General features: G+C 35.0%; 1 protein-coding gene across 1 annotated transcript in view; it reads left to right on the top strand.

The window, feature by feature from the left end:
* Positions 1-5388: 5388 nt before the first annotated feature.
* LOC129746430 (ubiquitin carboxyl-terminal hydrolase 3-like) overlaps positions 5389-19018 on the top strand; it is a 33110-nt gene continuing 19480 nt past the window's right edge. Inside the window, exon 1 of the mRNA XM_055740081.1 lies at positions 5389-6208. Within this exon, the coding sequence (XP_055596056.1) occupies positions 6040-6208 (169 nt within the window). The 5' untranslated portion in view covers positions 5389-6039. The remainder of the gene's footprint in view (positions 6209-19018) is intronic.

Genomic DNA, 19018 nt, shown 5'->3' with positions numbered 1-19018 from the left:
TTCTTTTTAATTTTTTACCAGTTTCTTTTGATCAATAAAAAAAACCCATATCCCTACATTTTATTGTCAGTATAGTTGAACATGAAGTTATTATTTTGAACTTTAAAAATGAACTTTTTAGTCGTTTATTTTGATAACTGAAGGATTTTTTTTATAAAAAGATTTTTTTTCTCTGACTTTTATCACAGGCACTTTGAAAATCATGATTAATATATTCTTCTTTTAATCAAATTAAATTAAACCATCAACAGTTGAATAAATTCTCCAAAGTTCAAAATGGATTTCTTTTTCAGTTATCCAAAATTCACAATTCAAATCGCAATTAAATATTTTTTGTTTTAATTCAAAATACAACAGCGGAATTTTTCAATCAACCCTCCAGTTGAAAATGAAGAAAAGAAATTAAATTAGGATGTATTAGAATTACCAAATATTATCAAATTCCTAACAACCAATCATGATTAGTTTTGTTCCTGATATGATATTTATTTTAGAACTAGCTGACCCGGTGTGCTTTGCTACACCTTTCAGAATCAAATGATATTTTCAGAAATCATTCAAATTTTTATTGTTATTGGTATTATTTTAAATCAAATTATAACGAATCTAATAAGCAACTACTATAAAATGAGAGCTTCAGCTGGAGTTTCAAATTGCAACACAAACCATAACTTATATTCTGAATCTTGATCTATTAATTTGTTTTAAAGATCTGATAATTTTCATCTGTTTCCTTAAGTTTCGCCCTAAAAAAGAAGTCCCAAATTAATCGTTCGCAAATAATCTAACTTATAAAGTATGGTTGTTTTTGCTTGATATGTTCTGGATTTATGCTAAGAAACTGATTAGAGAGCCCCTCCCTGTCCTTCCCTTAACCCACTGCTGAATGGAGATCGTGATCTTTAATAATCATACTTATTTTTTTCGTTCCAAAAAATCCTCTTATATCAAATATAGTTCCATTGGTTGATAAGTATTTAAGCTTTACAACAAAAATTATATGGAGCCCCTTCCTTTCTTCCCCTCTCTACACTGTAAATCGTAAGAGTCTATAACAATCGTAGAAACATATCTCGTAACCAAGTACCTTTCCACGCCATATTTGTTTCCATTTGTTGGCTTCGTAAGCATAAATTGAGAACATGTGCTAACAAAATTGTATTGGGCTCACCTCCCTCCTCCCATGTACCTTCTTACTGAATGGAGGATGATGTGTCAAATAATCATAGAGTCCTACCAAACTGATTTTCCATGTTAAGTATTGTCAATTTCTCAGATTTTGTAAAATAAAAGTTAAATGTAAGCTTACCTCTTACATTCCTATATTGCACGCCATGCTAAATTTGGTTTTATTAACGTAGTAAATTTTTGAGTTATGTATAAACTTGAAAGGGAGTACCATCCCCCTTTCCGTTCTCTTCTTTCAATAAAGGGGTGATAACTTAATATTCATAAAAGTATTTTTCGCACTCAAATACTTTTTGATGCCAAATTTGGTTCCATTTGCTCGATTAATTCTCGAGTTATGCAAAAAAAAATGGAAACCCCCCCTTCTTCCTTTATATCTTACCGCTTAAAAGGTACGGCTTCAATTTATAATAGAAACATTTCTCGTATCCAAATACACTCACATGTCAAATATGGTTCAATTTGCTTGATCAGCTCTCCAGTATACTGAAAATTGTAAGGGAGACCTCGCCTCCCCCTTTTTAATCCACCTCTTCGAAAGAGTGAGGGATACCAAATATTCATAGAAGCATTTCTCGAACCCAAATATCGTTCCATGCCAAATTTGGTTCCATTTGCTGTTGTAGTTCTTGAGTTATTCAGTAAAAATTGTATGAAACTCTTCTCCCTCTTTCCTTTCTCCCCGCTGTAAGAAGGAAGGGGTCTCAAACAATCATTAGAACATGTCACGTTCCCAAATACCCGCCCATGCCAAGTTTGGTTCCATTTGCTTAATAACTTTCTTAGTTATGTTGAAAACTATAAAAGAGGCCCCTCCCCCCTTTATATCTCCCTACTGGAAAGAGGGAGGGGTCTTGAATAATCATAGAAATATTTTTCGTATCCAAATACCCTCCCATGCCAAATTTGGTTCCATTTGCTTTATTAGTTTTTGAACTATGTAAAAAAATATGAAAGAAGCCCCTCCCCCTTTCAACTGGAAAGAGGGAGGGGTCTCAAATAATCATTGAAATATTTTTCGTATCCAGATACCTTCCCATGCCAAATTTGGATCCAATATCTTGATTAGTTCTCGAGTTATATAAAAAAATTGTAAGGTAGCCCCCCTCCCCCCTTCCTATCACGCCACTGAAAAGAGGGAGGGATACCAAATATTCATAGAAATATTCCTCGTTCCCAAAAACCACCACATGCCAAATATGATACCATTTGCTTGATGGGTTCTCGAGTTATGCAAAAAAATGTCTTTGGTTTGGGAGGCCCCTCCCTTCCTTCATGAGAGAGGGAGGGGTCTCAAACCACAATAAGAACCTTCCCCTGCCTCCAATACCTCCACCTGCCAAGTTTCACGCAAATCGGTTCAGTAGTTTCCGAGTCTATAGGGAACAGACAGACAGACAGACAGACAGACAGACAGACAGACAGACAGACAGAAATTCATTTTTATATATATAGATTTAGATTTGTTTTAAACTCTATGTTTTGTAAACGTTTATTTTGAATTTGCTTGAAAATTCTTTTGAAACAAATTTTCTGGTTCAGAATAATTCAGAAATAATCAATAAACTAAAATCTCTTTCATTTCCTATTGTTTTTTTTGGTATTGTAAAAAATAAGCTAAATTTAAATTTTTAAACCCTCCCCCCATGGACGAGTCCTTCGCACGGGCCTGGCCTCTGGTATCGACATTGCTCGTTTATTCGTAAAATCGAAATCGAGTGTCCAGTCAGTGTATTGTATATTGTGTCAGTGGATTAAGTAAGCCTTCCCGCTACACACATTGTTATGATTGATACAGGATGGAAAAAAAAGAAGCCTCCTTCAAACACCAAATGTTTTAAAAATTGTTAGTTTTATTGTTAAAAAGTTTAGATGATTGATTTTTACTAAAGAGACAATAATCAAAGAGATGAAATGTCACAATTGGAATTTTTAATATTCTGTCATTCCAATCGAGCAAAAGTCGAGTCAAACTGAATACTTTGAAATAGCAAATGCGGAAGTTTTGTTATCATTTGAATGGAAAGTTTTGTGCTAGTTTTTTTTTTGTATTTTACGGCTTATGTTTGAAAATTTGAAGAGCAAATCATTGCCTTAATATTTCCCTACAATTTTAAACAAAGTGAATGAAAAAAAAAAAAACATGAAGTAATAGAATATTGATCTACTTTGCATGTTGTTTGGTCGTGTGAGGACCACCTTGTCGCCAGGGCGAATTTAATAGAATTCCTTCGGGCCCGAGGAAAACCAGCCAATAGTCCAGTGAGAGATGAATTAGCTGCGATAGACATTGATTACATGCTCCAAATCAACCACTTTCTCAAAGCTATTGATCTACTAGTACTTTCTTCTTCACTATACCTAAATCTATCGAAAACTTTGAAATGTAATCAATTATGTACACAAATCAGACATTGTCTCATTAAATCCTAAGGCACGAGCCGTTTTAAATAAATGAACTGTAAAAAAAACTTTGCGTTCATACAAAACAACTATCTCGAGAAGTTTTAATAATGGTAATCATAAGGCAAGACTGCAGCATGAATGTTGGTTGTATTATTTTGATAGGGACCAGATGATGCCTCTTTGTTAACTTTGGTCTTTTTGGTTGTTTGTATTTAAAAAGGAATGGAAAAAGTGATGGAACTTGTCCCCACTTTAGAGCAAGTCCATTAGAGCAAGTTCACTGGTGTTGGGAAAAAGTGGTAGAAATTTTGACACTAACGGCACATTTTGAAAATTTTGCCATGCAAAAACATTTTCAAGATATAAGGCCTTCTAGTTTTTTTTACAACACGTGTTGTATTTTCGCATGCTGTGATGCAAAAATAGCACTATTTCAAGCGTGAGTTTTCAAAAGGACGTATGTCGCAAAAGTAAACAAATTGAGTTACTGTTTGCACGGTATAGTAAATTTTATTTTCTTCTGTATGAATTAACTGTTTGTACAAAAAAAAAAATAATATGCCGTTAGCTAAAAAAATATACAAACGACCTATGTCATCTTTTCTCAGTGTTTTCGAAATTCTTCTTTACACCTCTTTTTGGTAAAACGACGCATCTGTCAAAACAAATAATATCGCACACACAGCAGATAGGATCGCAGCAAACCGTCGTATGGAAGAAAATAAATAGTAAAAAAGTGCCTGGCAGATACTTCGTGTTTACTTACATTGAATATTGCGCGTACAAATAGTTTAATTACACCTAAAACGTGATAAAATGGATTTCGATGGATTCCAGCTGCTGCTCGGTATGTTTTTTGTAATAATACCACCGAAAAAAAGCTTATGAGATTTTTCTAGACGCAGCAACAGAGTTTGAATTATCACATCAACAAGAGGCACAGCAAATTCCAACGATTGTGACGCAAACGAATGCAGACCCTGCTCTTGACGCGGCTCCCAATCAGCACGGCTCACCGCTTCAAGTTTTCTCGCAAAATGTATCGGGAAATGTTGCAGAAATTGACGCATCTGCAATGATGTGAAAAAACCGACGTATCTGATTTGACGCATAATGAAAACAATTTGTCCAAGCGACGAATCATAAAGGGTGTATGTAAATATTAAACTGTCACAACGACGAATCATTATGGCGTATGTAAAAAAAAACTCAACAATACGGTGTAAAATATTTTTTTTTAACAAATTCACTAGGAAACAGCAAAAAATCCAGTATGCTCAAACCTATAATTAAAACATTATTGTTTTTCCTACAGCTGCCATGATAAAACTTGATTCTAGATCAAACAGCTTTAAATAGCATTTATTTATATTACCATAATTTTGTCCCTCCTTTTTCCCAGATTTTGTTTGATGTTACATACGTCCTTTTGAAAACTCACGCTTGATTTCTATCACATATGGCTGGAATAGAAACAGTGCTGTAAAAAAAAATACAACGCCCAAAGATCTTGAAAACATTTTGCATGGTAAAATTTTCAAAATGTGCTACAAGTTTCGAAATTTCTACCACTTTTCCCCAACACGAGTTAACTTGCTTTAGAAATGGGGTATCAAATGTTTTTACAAAGCAAGCATTGATGTTTGTCGATAAAACTTTAAAAAAAATCATTTCAAACTAAAAAACAAGTTTATTTTCAACAAGTAGATTGTGTTTCCGGTGACTTTGGCACATTCTAGCAATCGCAGTAGTCAACAATCCAACTGTCAGTTCGTCTGTGTAACGTCGCGTGGTTCTCGTAGGTCATCGCGGCGCATTAGATGTGAGGGTGGTGGGCGACTTGCAGCATAAATTCGAGATGTTTTATGTTGAGCATGAAACAGACAGCCTCAGTCGTGATGTTGCACCCATTAAGTGGCTGGGCTGGTATTTGTGAGTAGAGCTAGCCAGAACCGTGTTCGTTCGTTCGAGTTCGAATCGAGGCAGTCTGAAGGGAGCATTATTTCGACGACTTGTACACTAGTCTACGTACATGTTGTAGGTTGTAGCTCGAGCAGAAGCACAGATATAGAGAACAGTAATAAAATCGCGTTTTTGCTTTCGTACTCCTTTGTACCTCATCGAAAAATTTCAGCCTTTTCTAGAGCTAATTCTAGACATTTGTAAAAACTGCTTTAGATCGGAATAGTGAAGTTTAAAATAGTTTACATCCTTGGGATATCGGTTGAAGAATGGTGTTTTGTTGTTTTTGAAGGATTGAGCAATTCTGTCGTACAACCATCTGGAATAGAAACGGAGTAGCTGCTGGGCAATTTTGATGATTCGGAACTGATTGGTGAAAAATTGTGCTCGGTAAAGCTGGGCAAAGTTCTGAAAATCGAAGAGTAAGGAAACGGTGACAACGAAAGTGCAATTTGATATCGGCTCTCGGAAACGGACCATAAAATGGATTGTCCTCACATAGGTGATAATGTGGTTCTACGGAAAGAAGCAGTCAAAAGCATAAAGCAGAATCTATGCGGGGGATCACTGGTGACCACCCCAGATTCTGCTGGAACCCTCCCAGTTGCGGCTAGTTCTCCGACGTCATTTGCAAAATTATGGAAATGTTCAGGTAATACAGATGGTCCTCAATTTAATTCTGCCATTCATGGACATTGGTCGTAGTTTGAGTCTGCTGTCTGAATCTACTGTCTAAATGCAAGAGTAATAAAAATTCTTCCCTTGGGAAACTTCATGGGCCATTGCCTCTTCCTGAAAAATTATCCCTCGTTTGCAATTCTGCCCATAATCAGTTTTGTGCAATCAACTAACGGTTCCTGCCGACCCTTCCTCTGGCCAATGTCTTGGTTCTTTCCCCCTGGCCCCACTCTGTTCGGGATCATTTTGCATGGATAAACAAAAAATCGATATTACATCATAAGCGAAATGTTGAGCAGCTCTGACGTCGCGCGAGAGCCCTACTGATTTTCTCGAACGGAAAAATTAAAATCCTCAGATTCCACCTCGAGTGTCTGAATTGAAGTGAAACGCTTCGTGGTCCTGCTGGGTCCTTGACTACGACGATTGGATGACCTCGAGGAATGGTCGCGTGCGTGCATCCATATCTACGCAGCCCGATTAGATTGGTCTAGGTTTTTATCGAAAACCACCAGTCTCCATTTGCCACAGAAGAGCAAAATTGTGGACACATTTTTCAAAAGGTCAAAATATTAGAAAAAAATATAAAAATTCATGTTAAATTAAAAAAAGTATCGCGTCAAGTTACATTTTTCAAAATACCCACAAAAAAAGAACTTTTGCGATTACGTCTTCTTAAAAAGTGGCACTGGAGACAAGAAAAAAAAGGCACAGAAAAACGTCGTCATCGCTACAGGCAGTCAGTTCGCTCGGTCACAAACATCACCATCAACATCATTGCTGTGGTGTCTGCCAAATGACTGGGAGTTTGACTGCTGTTTGTTGGCTCGTGGCTGGCTGACTGACTGACTACCTACCTAGCTACTGCTAGCTAGACAGAACGTTGGTCTCTTTACTTTACCTACACATTTAGTCTCCCCCGAAAGCTGCGTGTTTTATTTCTCTCTTGTTGGCATCCCGGCAGATTGGCAGAAAGCGTTCTGATGCCAGGGATGCCAAAAAGCTGGCGAAGAATGGCAACAAACATTTTAAAATATATTTGAATAGAAGATACTGACCCCGTTCGATTTTGCCAGCACGCACGTACATTTTGTGTTGTCAAAATCGTATGTTGACAAAATCAAAAGTTTTTTTCTTACTTAATTTTTTATAAATATACTAGCTGATCCCGTACGAACTTCGTTTCGCTTTAAATCATTGGTACGTCAAAATGAGTTTAGAAAATGAATTCGAAACATTGGCCCTTATTCTGCGCCGCGAGTGACGTGAGGATAGTCGAGTCACCCAAGTCACTCTATTCCGGTAGTCGGTTTAGGTGAGGAACGTCACTTCGGATGAACTTTGTGAGTTCTTACCCTATTCTCGTAGTCACCGTGGGTGAGAATCGTCGCATTCGGGTGACGATTTTAGGTGACAATTGTCGGTACCTTTTCAGGTGGCGACGAGATAGAAATGAAATGAAAAAACACAAAAATTACTGTAAAGCGGGTTATTAATTGTTGAAATTCAATCATATTTTTTAACTAGCATGTTTTAATGCTTCAAACCATCAATAAACTAGTAAACACGACGAGAATTTTATGAGCAAAAATGTATCGTCACCATCTATCGTTCAGTTAAGCGATTGTCGAGCTTCAAGTAGAAGTAAATTTAAAAAAAAGTCTCTTATACAATTTTTAAAGTTCTTCTTCCAATAATCAATAAATTAGTAAACACGACGAGAATTTGATGAGCAGAAAAGTACCTATCAGGCCACTATCTATTGTCCAGTTAAGCGATTGTTGAACTTCAAGTAGTAGTAAATTAATAAAAAAATAGTTTCTGATACAATTTTAAAATTTTTCTTCTTTAATTTTCAAATGTAGAAAAATAGTAAAAATTTTACAAATATGTAGTTATAGCTTTTATTCTGATTTTTTTTAAATTACAATGTAGAATGTTATTTATCCTTTGGCAGCAAATTATTGAATTATTAGTAGCTTGTGGGAAAGTGCACGTTTGTTCGTGAAGTGCTCATTCTTGTACCATCTCTGTAAAGTACATCGTCTTAAAAAAACTATCATAGACTATCAGCTTTAAAAAAACTTTTAAATAATCTTTGAGACCTCGCGGAGATATTTTGAAATTCGGAAATGCCAAAGAATCAATTACGGCAGAACTTTTATCCATACTAGGAACTGCATCGGGTATAGACTCGGGCAGTAGAGGCTTTGGCCAAATTTTTGTCAGTCACCGATGGAGGTTCGGTAAGAATTTCATGTTCCTGGTTCGCAATTTTGACCTTGCCCGGATGGTTTCCGTTCTTGTGGCCTGTTCTTAATAGGGAAATTTCGGTTGGTTGGTCTGTCGTTTGGAGGTGCAAAGGAAGTAAGTCACAATCTTCGGAGATACCTTCCAAAATGTTCTTCCTGATTCGGCCTTCATGTTAACCTCTAAAAAAATAACAATAAAAACCATTAGTAGAGAATTGGTACGCGACTATCAACTATCTTACCAAAAACAATTGTCCGCACCCAACGACCAAACGGTTTGAACAGTTTAATTGAAGTGTCATTTGTATCTTTCCATAACCAGTTGATGTGCTCGACAAACCGTATGGATGTCATCGGCTGCATTGAATTGCGAAACCACATCCGAGCCAACACCTACTAACTATTTGATCGAAACCTTACAGTTCTTCAAACTGAAATTTTCAGGTCGTAATATTAAACACCATAATCGCCACAAACCTGCAATGTTTACCATTAATTTATTTAAATTTTTTGAAACTAATCGGAAATTTTTGTATCACTTACAATTTTTGACGTCGATTCTTGTGTTGGCGTTTCACAGCAGGTTCCCGGCTCAGATTTAACTCTCGGATTGTCCGCTTAGGTCGCGTAACCTGCCCATTTTTCCTTATTGAATGATTTGCTGACACCATACAAACCGATTACGACGTTTTTCGAACCGGAAATCGGATCCGTTATTTAGAAATTCAATCCCGAAAATCCGAACCGCGAGCGAAATCAAAACAACATCAGCGCAATGTCGACCATTTTGACAGATGTGTTCATTCAGTCACTCACCTGAATGAGATACTGTCACTTTACCCACATCGACTCCGGGAATAAGGTGACAAAAGTCACGGTGACTCCGAGGTGAGGTGACAATCATCACGTCACGCGCGGCGCAGAATAAGGCTGATTCTTTCGACAATTTTGGGGAAAAAATTCAACAGTGTTTAAAGTCGCTACTGTTACTATTACTTGAAATTCAAATTAAACGGTTGATTGGCTTTTTATTAAAATTTATGTAAAAGTGTTTTCATCTCGATCGGTTGCAAAATCTAGACATTATGGCAGAAACATGTACTATTTGTTTATGTGCACGACTCTTTTGCTTGACCTTCACACCCAAATTGGTAGCAATTAACTGCCTCCAACAAAATTATTGCACAAAACACTGAACTTTCAATGAAACCCTCTTTTTCTGTCCCATGGCCCGAAATTCGATAATTGAAACCAATTTTACGTTACTCAAAGCTCCCTTGTGCCATTTTTTCTTTTCAAATTATATGTAAAACAACGTCAGGAACTTGAAAACAGTGAACAGTGAATATAGACGCCCCTTTCGCCTACCCTTGACACGGAACATGCTACCTGGAGTCAATTGCACATAGTTTATAACCCTCATCTGAACATGTTCATCTCAATCCGATGCATGATCACGACAATATCGCGAAAACAGTGAGCAACTGACATGGACGGCCTTTTTTTTACCACGATTAAAAACTTGACACCTTATATCAATTATCTTTTCTGTTAAACTCCCATGTGTCAATTTTCATTGCAATTCTATGCTCAATCAAGAGAATATCGTAAAAACAGTGAACAGATAATAACCCCTTTTGCCGACCCCTGAGTCAAGATTTGAAACCTGAAAGCAAAAGAGCGTCTCTCAATGCGGAAATTTTCATCTCAATCCAATGTAGAATAACGTCAAAATCGCAAAAACATTAAAGTTGGGTATGGACGACTGCTTCAACCGACTTCTGATCCGCAATTCAAAACTTGAAATCGATTACTCGTATCTCAAAACACTCATGTGCTAATTTTCATCACAATACGAACTGTAATAACGCCAATATCGCAAAAACATTATTCAGTGAATATGGACGACCCCTTTGGCTGACCTTTGACCCTAAATTTGATAACTGTAATCGATTGCTCGTCTCTCAAAACACTCATGTGCTTATTTTCATCACAATACGAACTATAATAATAACCTTTCAGAAGGGGTCATCCAAAAATCTGAAAACATTTTTCATCATTCCTGGACCTAATGAGTATCCATGCCAAATTTCAGACCTCTAGCTCTTAAGACGGCTGAGTCTATAGAGGACAAACAAACAAACAAACAAACAAACAAACAAACAAACAAACAAACATACAGATAATTGCTTTTTATATATATAGACTAAAATAAAAACATAGTAATAGGAATAGATTTATTTATTGATTAAATTACATTTGTTAAAAGCAGTTATCAAAAGGATCATTTTTTTACTTTTTGAAACTAATATATTTGAGCCATTCTTATGAATTTTGTTTGTTTGTTTGACATTTATTAAGCAACGTAAGAATGCCATTCTTATTAATTGTTACATTTTGATTTGTAGAATTCAATGCCTTTGTGATGTCTTCGTGACGTGTGGTTTTTACACAAATTTAAACAAAATTTCAAAATAAACTTTAAGAACTAACAGAACAACAACTTTAAATAAAGGCGTAGTCTAGTTACGAGTTTTAGGGCTTATCTTCTAATAATTATTAGAATTTAACATACAACGAATATATGGTTGGACTTGACCAGGCCAAACTAAGCACCATCACCATGAGCAAATTTTTAAACAACAGAATTTGAATTTCATCTACAAGACCGGAAAAGCAACTGTGAATGACGGAAATTTGCTTCTTGGATTAAAAATTGCTAATTCTTGTCCTTAAAATTCAAAAATTTCCTTTCTCGTAGCCTATAGGAATGATTTGTACATTCTACAGAAGTTTAAACAAGATATGGTGTTATTTTCGATTTGGTAAACCGATCATTCGTCCTCCGGAAAAAAAATAAAAACTCATGAAATTATTTCTGATAAAACATTAAGGAGAAAAAATTTCTAATCTTAATTTACACAGTAAAATCAGTACAGTTTTTGAACTGAATGCACGCTTTGATAATTAATCTATTTCCTCGAAAAGCATAGCGTATTAGAAAGTTTATAACACACATACATTCAAGGTTTTTAAAATAACAAGCACACGATTTCACATAAGAAGAGTAAAAAAATACGATATATCATAATCAGATCGGTACTCACATGTGACTGAAGCCAAGTTCTAGTGAAAGTTTTGGTGGCCGAGAAAAATATGTTGCAGTATAATATTAGAAATCAAATTTTAATTGTTTGATAAAACCTGAGATCGTCCTGTAATTTAAGCTGTTGAACAAACGGGAAGAATCCCCCGATCACAGGAGAAACGATTAAGTTTGTACAGTATACACACCAAGAATACAATCCCCGAACCTCAGGGAAATTGCTTAATTTCTACGGAGTTTGTATGAAAACCCTCCAAAATATTCGCACGGTTCATTTTTCTTGTATTGTGCAACTAAGCCGTCGACCTAGGCACAGTGCACTATGGGGTTTGAGGCGGCAAAAAGCCAAAAACTAAACTTTATCGGATCGCTTTTTGTTAATTTTTACTAGTTAATAACTTTATATTTAACATAGATATTTCCAGTTTTTCAACTCATTATCTTGAATACTGAACGCACCACAGACATCCGACTTTGAAAAATTGAAAAATTTATACGATGAAGAAAAAAATTTAAATCACATGTATTTCTATGGAAATTTTTTTTTTTAAATTTAAAGTACACCATATGAAAGCTTATATTAAAAGCTATCATTTGAACTATTCAAAAATTTTACACACTAAATTGATGTATGATAAAAATGAGTGCATAATTATTTTTTTCATAAGTCAAAAACTTTAAAGCCTTGCCAAAAAAATCCCCGCATTTCCTCATACTCTTTTCACTATCAAAATCTAGTAAAAAGTCCTAAAAATACAATGAAAGAGATTCCAGGCACCTTCAAGCACCGTTGTTTTTGAGTTATACTCAAATAAAACTAAAAATATCATGCAAATAGGTAATTTTTACCCATTAATGAGTATAAATTCAACAAAGTTGGTGTTGGTTTGTCAAAAAAATGTTTCTCATGATTAATCAATCATTTCACACATTTTTTTCTTGAGTTTCATGAAGTATTTTGATGTTATTTATCATTTAATGATCAATTAGTCCAAAACCCGTATTTCAAAAGAAATAAAAAGTAGGGTCAAAAATAACACCAAGCATCGTACTTTAAACGTTATTTATACAAATTTTTTTTCTAGAATTTATTTTAAGTTAGTTAAAATAGTAATTTTCATACAAAATTTTCAAAAATAACAAAATAGTCTAAAACACCTAATCATACTTTTTGCCGCCTCATTGTATGGAACTGCCCCATAGTGCAGTGGTCCAAAAGGGCCTAAGGTGGAACATTTCTTTTAGTGATTTTGTCTTTTATTTAAGCTGTAAGGTGTCTTCAGAACATTTGCTTGTTAGACTGTTCTTCATAACGTGAAAGTAGCAAAAATTAGTCCCAAACAGCCTACAACGATAAGAATGAAGACAATAACTTTTATGTTTAAGGAGATGGCGACAATATTTTTTCTACAAAGTTGTAGTTATCATTTAAATATGAAACTTTGATAAAATAACAAGTGCTCTATCCTTAGTCAATGTAGGTCTATAAAGTTTCCGGTTTAAAACATAATAAAAATTGTTTTTAATACTTAACTATTGTTAGTTTTGAGCTAACATTTAGAAGATGTTGACAACATTTGTTGAGACACTCAATTTGCATATTTTGAATTAAGCCTTAAGTTTCTACGACCTTTCCTTCCAAAGTTAACTCAATTTGAAGTTTTACTTTTCCTTAATTTTGCGTACTTCTAGGGTTATATAGGGCAAGTGGATCCTAATTAAAATACTAAATCTTGAAGCTTGATTTAGTACTAACAATTTGGCCAGAATCTACTACGCACTTGTTTTCAAGTACGGCTAGCTTAAATTTGTTTAATTATTAGATTTTAACAAGAAAATAGAGATTTATTGCAATCGTTACAATTAAACCATTTTCAAATGCACATAGCTTTATCAATTGATGCTAGTTTTCTGTTTACAATAGCTTGCATGGGCAATAGAGACGTTAAACCATGGGCTCGAGAGGAGGAACATTGTCTTAGGGGAATGCATAGTTTAAAATGGTTTTTCAAAGTCAGATTGAGATAATCTTTAACAATATTTGTGTCGTCTACATTGTAAAACAAATCCCAATCAATTAAATAATATTACAGGGTGACAAAAAAGTCCGGTCACACAGGAAAATCTCTATATTTCAAAGAATAAGAATAAAATCTGAATCTGGCATCCATAGCTTTATTCAGTAACTCATCAAGATACTTCACAGATCATATCTCGAAATTACACCACCTTTGTCTGATCGAACCAGCTTCAGACGTCTCGGAAAGTCGTCGCAAGCGGCGCGCACCTGCTCCATCGGCATCTCGTCCCAGATTTTCGTGATAACTCGCTTGAATTGCTTCAAACTTGTTACTTTATAGTCGTGCAGAGCTTGTGATATAGCTCAGTTGGCAAGTCCGTTGCTTCCTGAGCCGATGTACGCGAGTTCGAGCCCAAGAGTAAATATCGAACACAGTTGTACCGGATAAGTTTTTCAATATTTGTCCGCCAACTGGAACGTTGGTAAAGTCGCGAATGCCGTAAAGATGGTAAAACGACTATAATCGAAACAAACAAAAATAGTCGTTCAGCTTCGACATCATGTATCCCCACACGAAATAATACAGTGGATTCAGATCCGGAGACGACGGAGTCCATTCATTCTTCGAAATGAAATCGGCCATATGTCTGGAAGCAAGACTGACGTCTTATTTTGGAACCGGGAAACGTTCAGCTTGTCCGCAGGAGCTTGCTGGAGGCTCACACTCCAAACTCGATCATTTTGGCGATTGACTATTCGCTCCTAAACGAACAGCTTCCAGTTCGAAAAAATAATCTCTTTATCTGCGCGCCGAACCGAGCAGCGATAACAGCTGCCCTTAACTCTGCCATGGCTCACAACTCAATGTAAACAAACTGCACAGAAACGAAACTCTGCCACTTTGGGCAGCAGAGTTAGCTCTTTCATTTGACATATAGAAGGCACCAGAGAGATGCAACGTGTAGGCTACAGGCGACCCCAAAAAAGTATGACCGGACTTTTTTGTCACCCTGTAGTCCTGCTGTTGTCTCTGAAGAAATAGAACATTTGTTTTTTTTTTCTTTATTTATATTTAAAGAAGCGAATATGAGGTCATGAAAAGATGCTGCTGGAAAATCGATTTGATTGAACCCATGAATGCTTTTATAGTCCGTGACAGGGACTAGATAATGTCATAGTCATGAGCCAAAAAATGCGACTAGTCACCCATTTTTTTTCTCACATGTCGTTAGTTTAAGATTTTTTGAAATGAAAGCATGCTATGAATGATTATTTTGGTAAAAAAAGATTTTTCCTTTCTGTCATTGATCATTGAGATCTCCAATACATCGGTCATGACATGATAGTTAAAATGGATCATGAGAAAGATCACCAATGCAATTTTTTGCAACCTTGGTTGCAAAGCTGATTTTCAAATGCTATACCATGGCAAATGCTAACTAACAATAGTATAAAAAATGAAAATATAGATAAGCGTTTCTAGACGCCTTTTTTTAAATTCTATTTGGTTCTCAAATTTCATTCATTGCCCACTCTTCTCATACGTGATATTTATTTACATCACGTGAATATGAATGAAATTTACATTCACATGATCGGAATATTTCTGTCATGACATGACCCTTGACTGATCTTATTTTCTTGGGTATAGTGATCCAAAGTAAATTTCGCCATTCACATGAATGAATGGAATTTTTCGAGCCTGGTCCGTGGAAATTATGAGTTCCAGTTGGAAATATCCATTGCTATGAAAGAACGTGGGTTCGTTTCCCGAATTGGAGGCATTATGTAAGGTTAGAATGTCTCGAAATTTTCAAGTCTACATAGAATGATTGTTCAAAAATGTGTAATCAAATCGTCGAGCAAATAGAATATTAAAACTGCGATGAATAATCGGAATTTTTTTCTCATCTTCAAACTTGTTCAAACTTTTGTAAGTTAGATTGTGGCGGCAAATTTTTCCAATATTGTGGTTATTCTAACATTAAAAGCATTTTTTTCAAAAATATTTTTTAAATAATTCTTCTATCATCAAAAAATACTTTTTTTGAATTTCTTATGATCCTACAAACCAAAGCAAATGAAAACAAATCATTTCAATTTTGGTAAATCGTGAAAACATTTATGACCAAAATTTTCGGACAGGATCGTGAAAAATCTAGGAAGGCCCTAAACCAGCTGGAATTCAACTATGCATTCAAAATTCATGTTGTAAATCTTTCTAGAAGTCCTAGAAGATCCAACAGTGAGCTAAAATTTGAATAAAATTAAAAGTAATTTATTCCATGAAGGTATGAAAAGTGAAAGGGTTTTTCAAACTGCCATCTGAAGCTTTCAATTGAAGAAGTGTTAAAGCAGGTCAACATCGTATCTTAATGATAAAAAATAGCTGTCTACCAATAAAATAAACAAAATACGGTTGTTAAATCGTGCGCAAAATGGTAGACCCGATAGCGGGGTGAAATTTTGAAAAATTTCGTGGTAAATCGTATCGAACTTTCAAGCGGGCACCTGGCGGATCTCCTGCCAGAAATTTTTCATTAAAAGCCTCGCCCAAATGTTCTGGAGAAGAACGAGAGGAAGAGTTTCACAAAAACTGTATCGAGTACTAAATTTGGCTGACGATCTTTTGAAGATACAAATCGATCAGTGATAGGTACATAGCAATTGGCAAAGTTATTGGCCGAATATTCCAAAAATAACTACAAAACGACCGTTTCCTTTACATGGCACTTTCAAAGGTTTCACAAAGTTAATAGGGGAAGAGGGGGCATAATGCCCACGTTAAGAAGAAAGCCTTGTTTTAGAGTAAATTTGAAAAGATTAACTTAAATTTCTGATTGAGTTTGGAAATTTGGTTTATTTTTTGTCTAAATGTGATAGTTTGAATAGCTGAGAGGTCAAAAAAGGCCACAAATTTAATGAAATTTGAAGAGTAGGTTGAAAGTTGCATTTCAGATTCAGTAGGGGCATAATGCGTATATATATATATAAATATATATATATGTGTGTGTGCCCAATCGCGCCATTAGACATTTATTACGTGTAGGGTAAAACTGTACAAGACGCACCAGCTAAGCATTATTGCTATTTACAGCGATACCAATCATTTAAGAACCAAATTGAAAGTTGACGACAATTCAAGGATGAAAAAATATTATAAAAACACGATTCTGACTATATTTTTGTTTTATATGGGCCATTTTACCCCGCTGGTGCGTCTTGTACAGTTTTCCCCTATATTGATTGAAGTGCCTCCGAAAGTGTTTATAACACCTGTATTTTACTTCACAGATTGAAAAATGTATTGCTACGCGCAGTGTTGCCAGATATATAGACATTCTTGTGGAAAATTTATTAAATCTTCATGAAATTCAGGAATTTCAAATATTTTGGTTTATATTATAGTTTTGTTTTCCAATTCAACATAGAAATTTCTTTTAAAGTATTCTGATGAAAATTGTACATAAATTTAAACAAGTATGAAAAATGCTTAAAGATAAGCGGACATGGCGCACTTTACCCCGCCACGACATTTTTATTAAAAAAACGCTGAAATAATATAAACTATTATTGAACTAGTAAATATTTTCTTTTTTGATGAATGTAAAGACCCATGTTTATCATTAGAACCGATGACAGGTGGTTGTTTTTGCTTTGAGTTGACCTAATTCCTTACGAGAATAGTTGAAAAATTGCACGAAAAACTCCTAATTTTTTTTTTTGGTTATCGTCAAATTAATGTGGTATAAAAAACTCAGAAGATCCACAAACGTTTATGAACGCATAAAATTGTAAATAGAATCAACTGGCATTTTCAGAAACGTTGAAAAATATTTGGTTAGCGAAATACTGATGGTGGCGCATCTTGCCCGCTCTGCGCATTTTGGACCCAGTTCCCCCTCTTTTGGTTGGATTTGAATTCCTGCCATTAAGCGAAAAATGTGATGGAGTGAAAAAATGTTAATAATGGTGTTTTCTTACAGAAGGTGGACAATCTGCTAAACTTTACAAATCGTCAATAAAAAAGAAAGTTTGGAGATATTTTGAAGGTCAATAAAAATAGCATTGATTTTAAAAAACGGTTGTTCATATAGTGCAGTATAGATGGCGCATATGTTGCACAAACATTTTTTTCAATAAATTTATTAACTATACGCTATCCCAAAAACTACTAGACAGATCGCCACAAAATTTCGCACATGTAAACATTACATTATTAGACAGTATCACTAAAAATTTTATCGATTTTCATTCATCCGCTCGAAAGTTATTCACAAATGAAAGTGTTGATTTTTTTTTTCGAACTCAGTCCTTACGTCATTTTTGAAAAATTTAAAATTTTGTTATTTCAAGAAATTTTTTAGCTATGATTAAATTTTTATAATTTTAAGTACTTTTTGATATTTTTTGTTGGTTTTGTTTTTGTACTTGAAGGCATAACCAAGATGTAACATATTGGGGTAGTATTCACTTTTGGTATTTAGGCCACGAAGTCATCATTGAAAAAAAATCTGGCAACCAATGTTCCTTTTTTTTAAGATAAGAAAAAACAACAACATTTTGATTTGAGAATAACTTTTGGATGCCTAAATGGAAATTGATAAAATGTGCCGTTCCGTGAAGCAACCTAGAACTGATGTTTGTATTTAATGGTTTATTTTGGGTAGCTTATAGACATTTTTTTTTGGCCAGGATCGAGAAAAATCCAGAAAAGTAACAAAAACAGCGGGAAATCAAAAACTCGCCCAAAATTCATATGGTAAATATTTTAAGCAGTCTTGGAGGATCTAACATTGAGCTGAAATTTGAAAAATAATGGTAATGATTGATTCCATGGAGTTAAGGTATGTGAGAGAGCTATCCAAAAACATCAATAGGGGAAGTGATAAAACAAATATTTCTGACACGTTGTCTAGCTCAGTGGTTTTCAAACTTTTTCGATGAACATTGAATATTTCAAAAGAATCTATTTCAGAGTTTCTAACAAGATTTTTGAATAAGAAATATGAAATAAGAAACTGGCAGCTCTGAAATTTTTAATCTTTTTTTTATTTATAAAGCAGTTACTCTAAAATTTTACTTTAAAGAAAATGCAAAGCTACTGTTGGCATCTCTCCTGACTCTTTCTGACAATTTTTCGATCCGATCACCTCGAACGTGTTTTTGAATCACATGTACCACCCAACTACGTTGCTTCTTTGTTTGTTCTGGTAAATATCCATGTGGATATTCATTGCCATTTAATTCATCCGGTGGTGCTGCTGGTTTCTATGCTTCAGACAACAATCCGAAGCCACCAAGATACAGAATGTGGTGTACGACGGTACGGAGAGGTGCGTTCTAATGAATTATGCATTTTCATTTCGATCCATCGCCGTCCATTTACCAACGACTATACGGTCT

The sequence above is a fragment of the Uranotaenia lowii genome, chromosome 2, assembly GCF_029784155.1.
Source record: "Uranotaenia lowii strain MFRU-FL chromosome 2, ASM2978415v1, whole genome shotgun sequence".
NCBI lineage: Eukaryota > Metazoa > Arthropoda > Insecta > Diptera > Culicidae > Uranotaenia > Uranotaenia lowii.
This window is presented reverse-complemented; position numbering and strand designations above follow the sequence as displayed.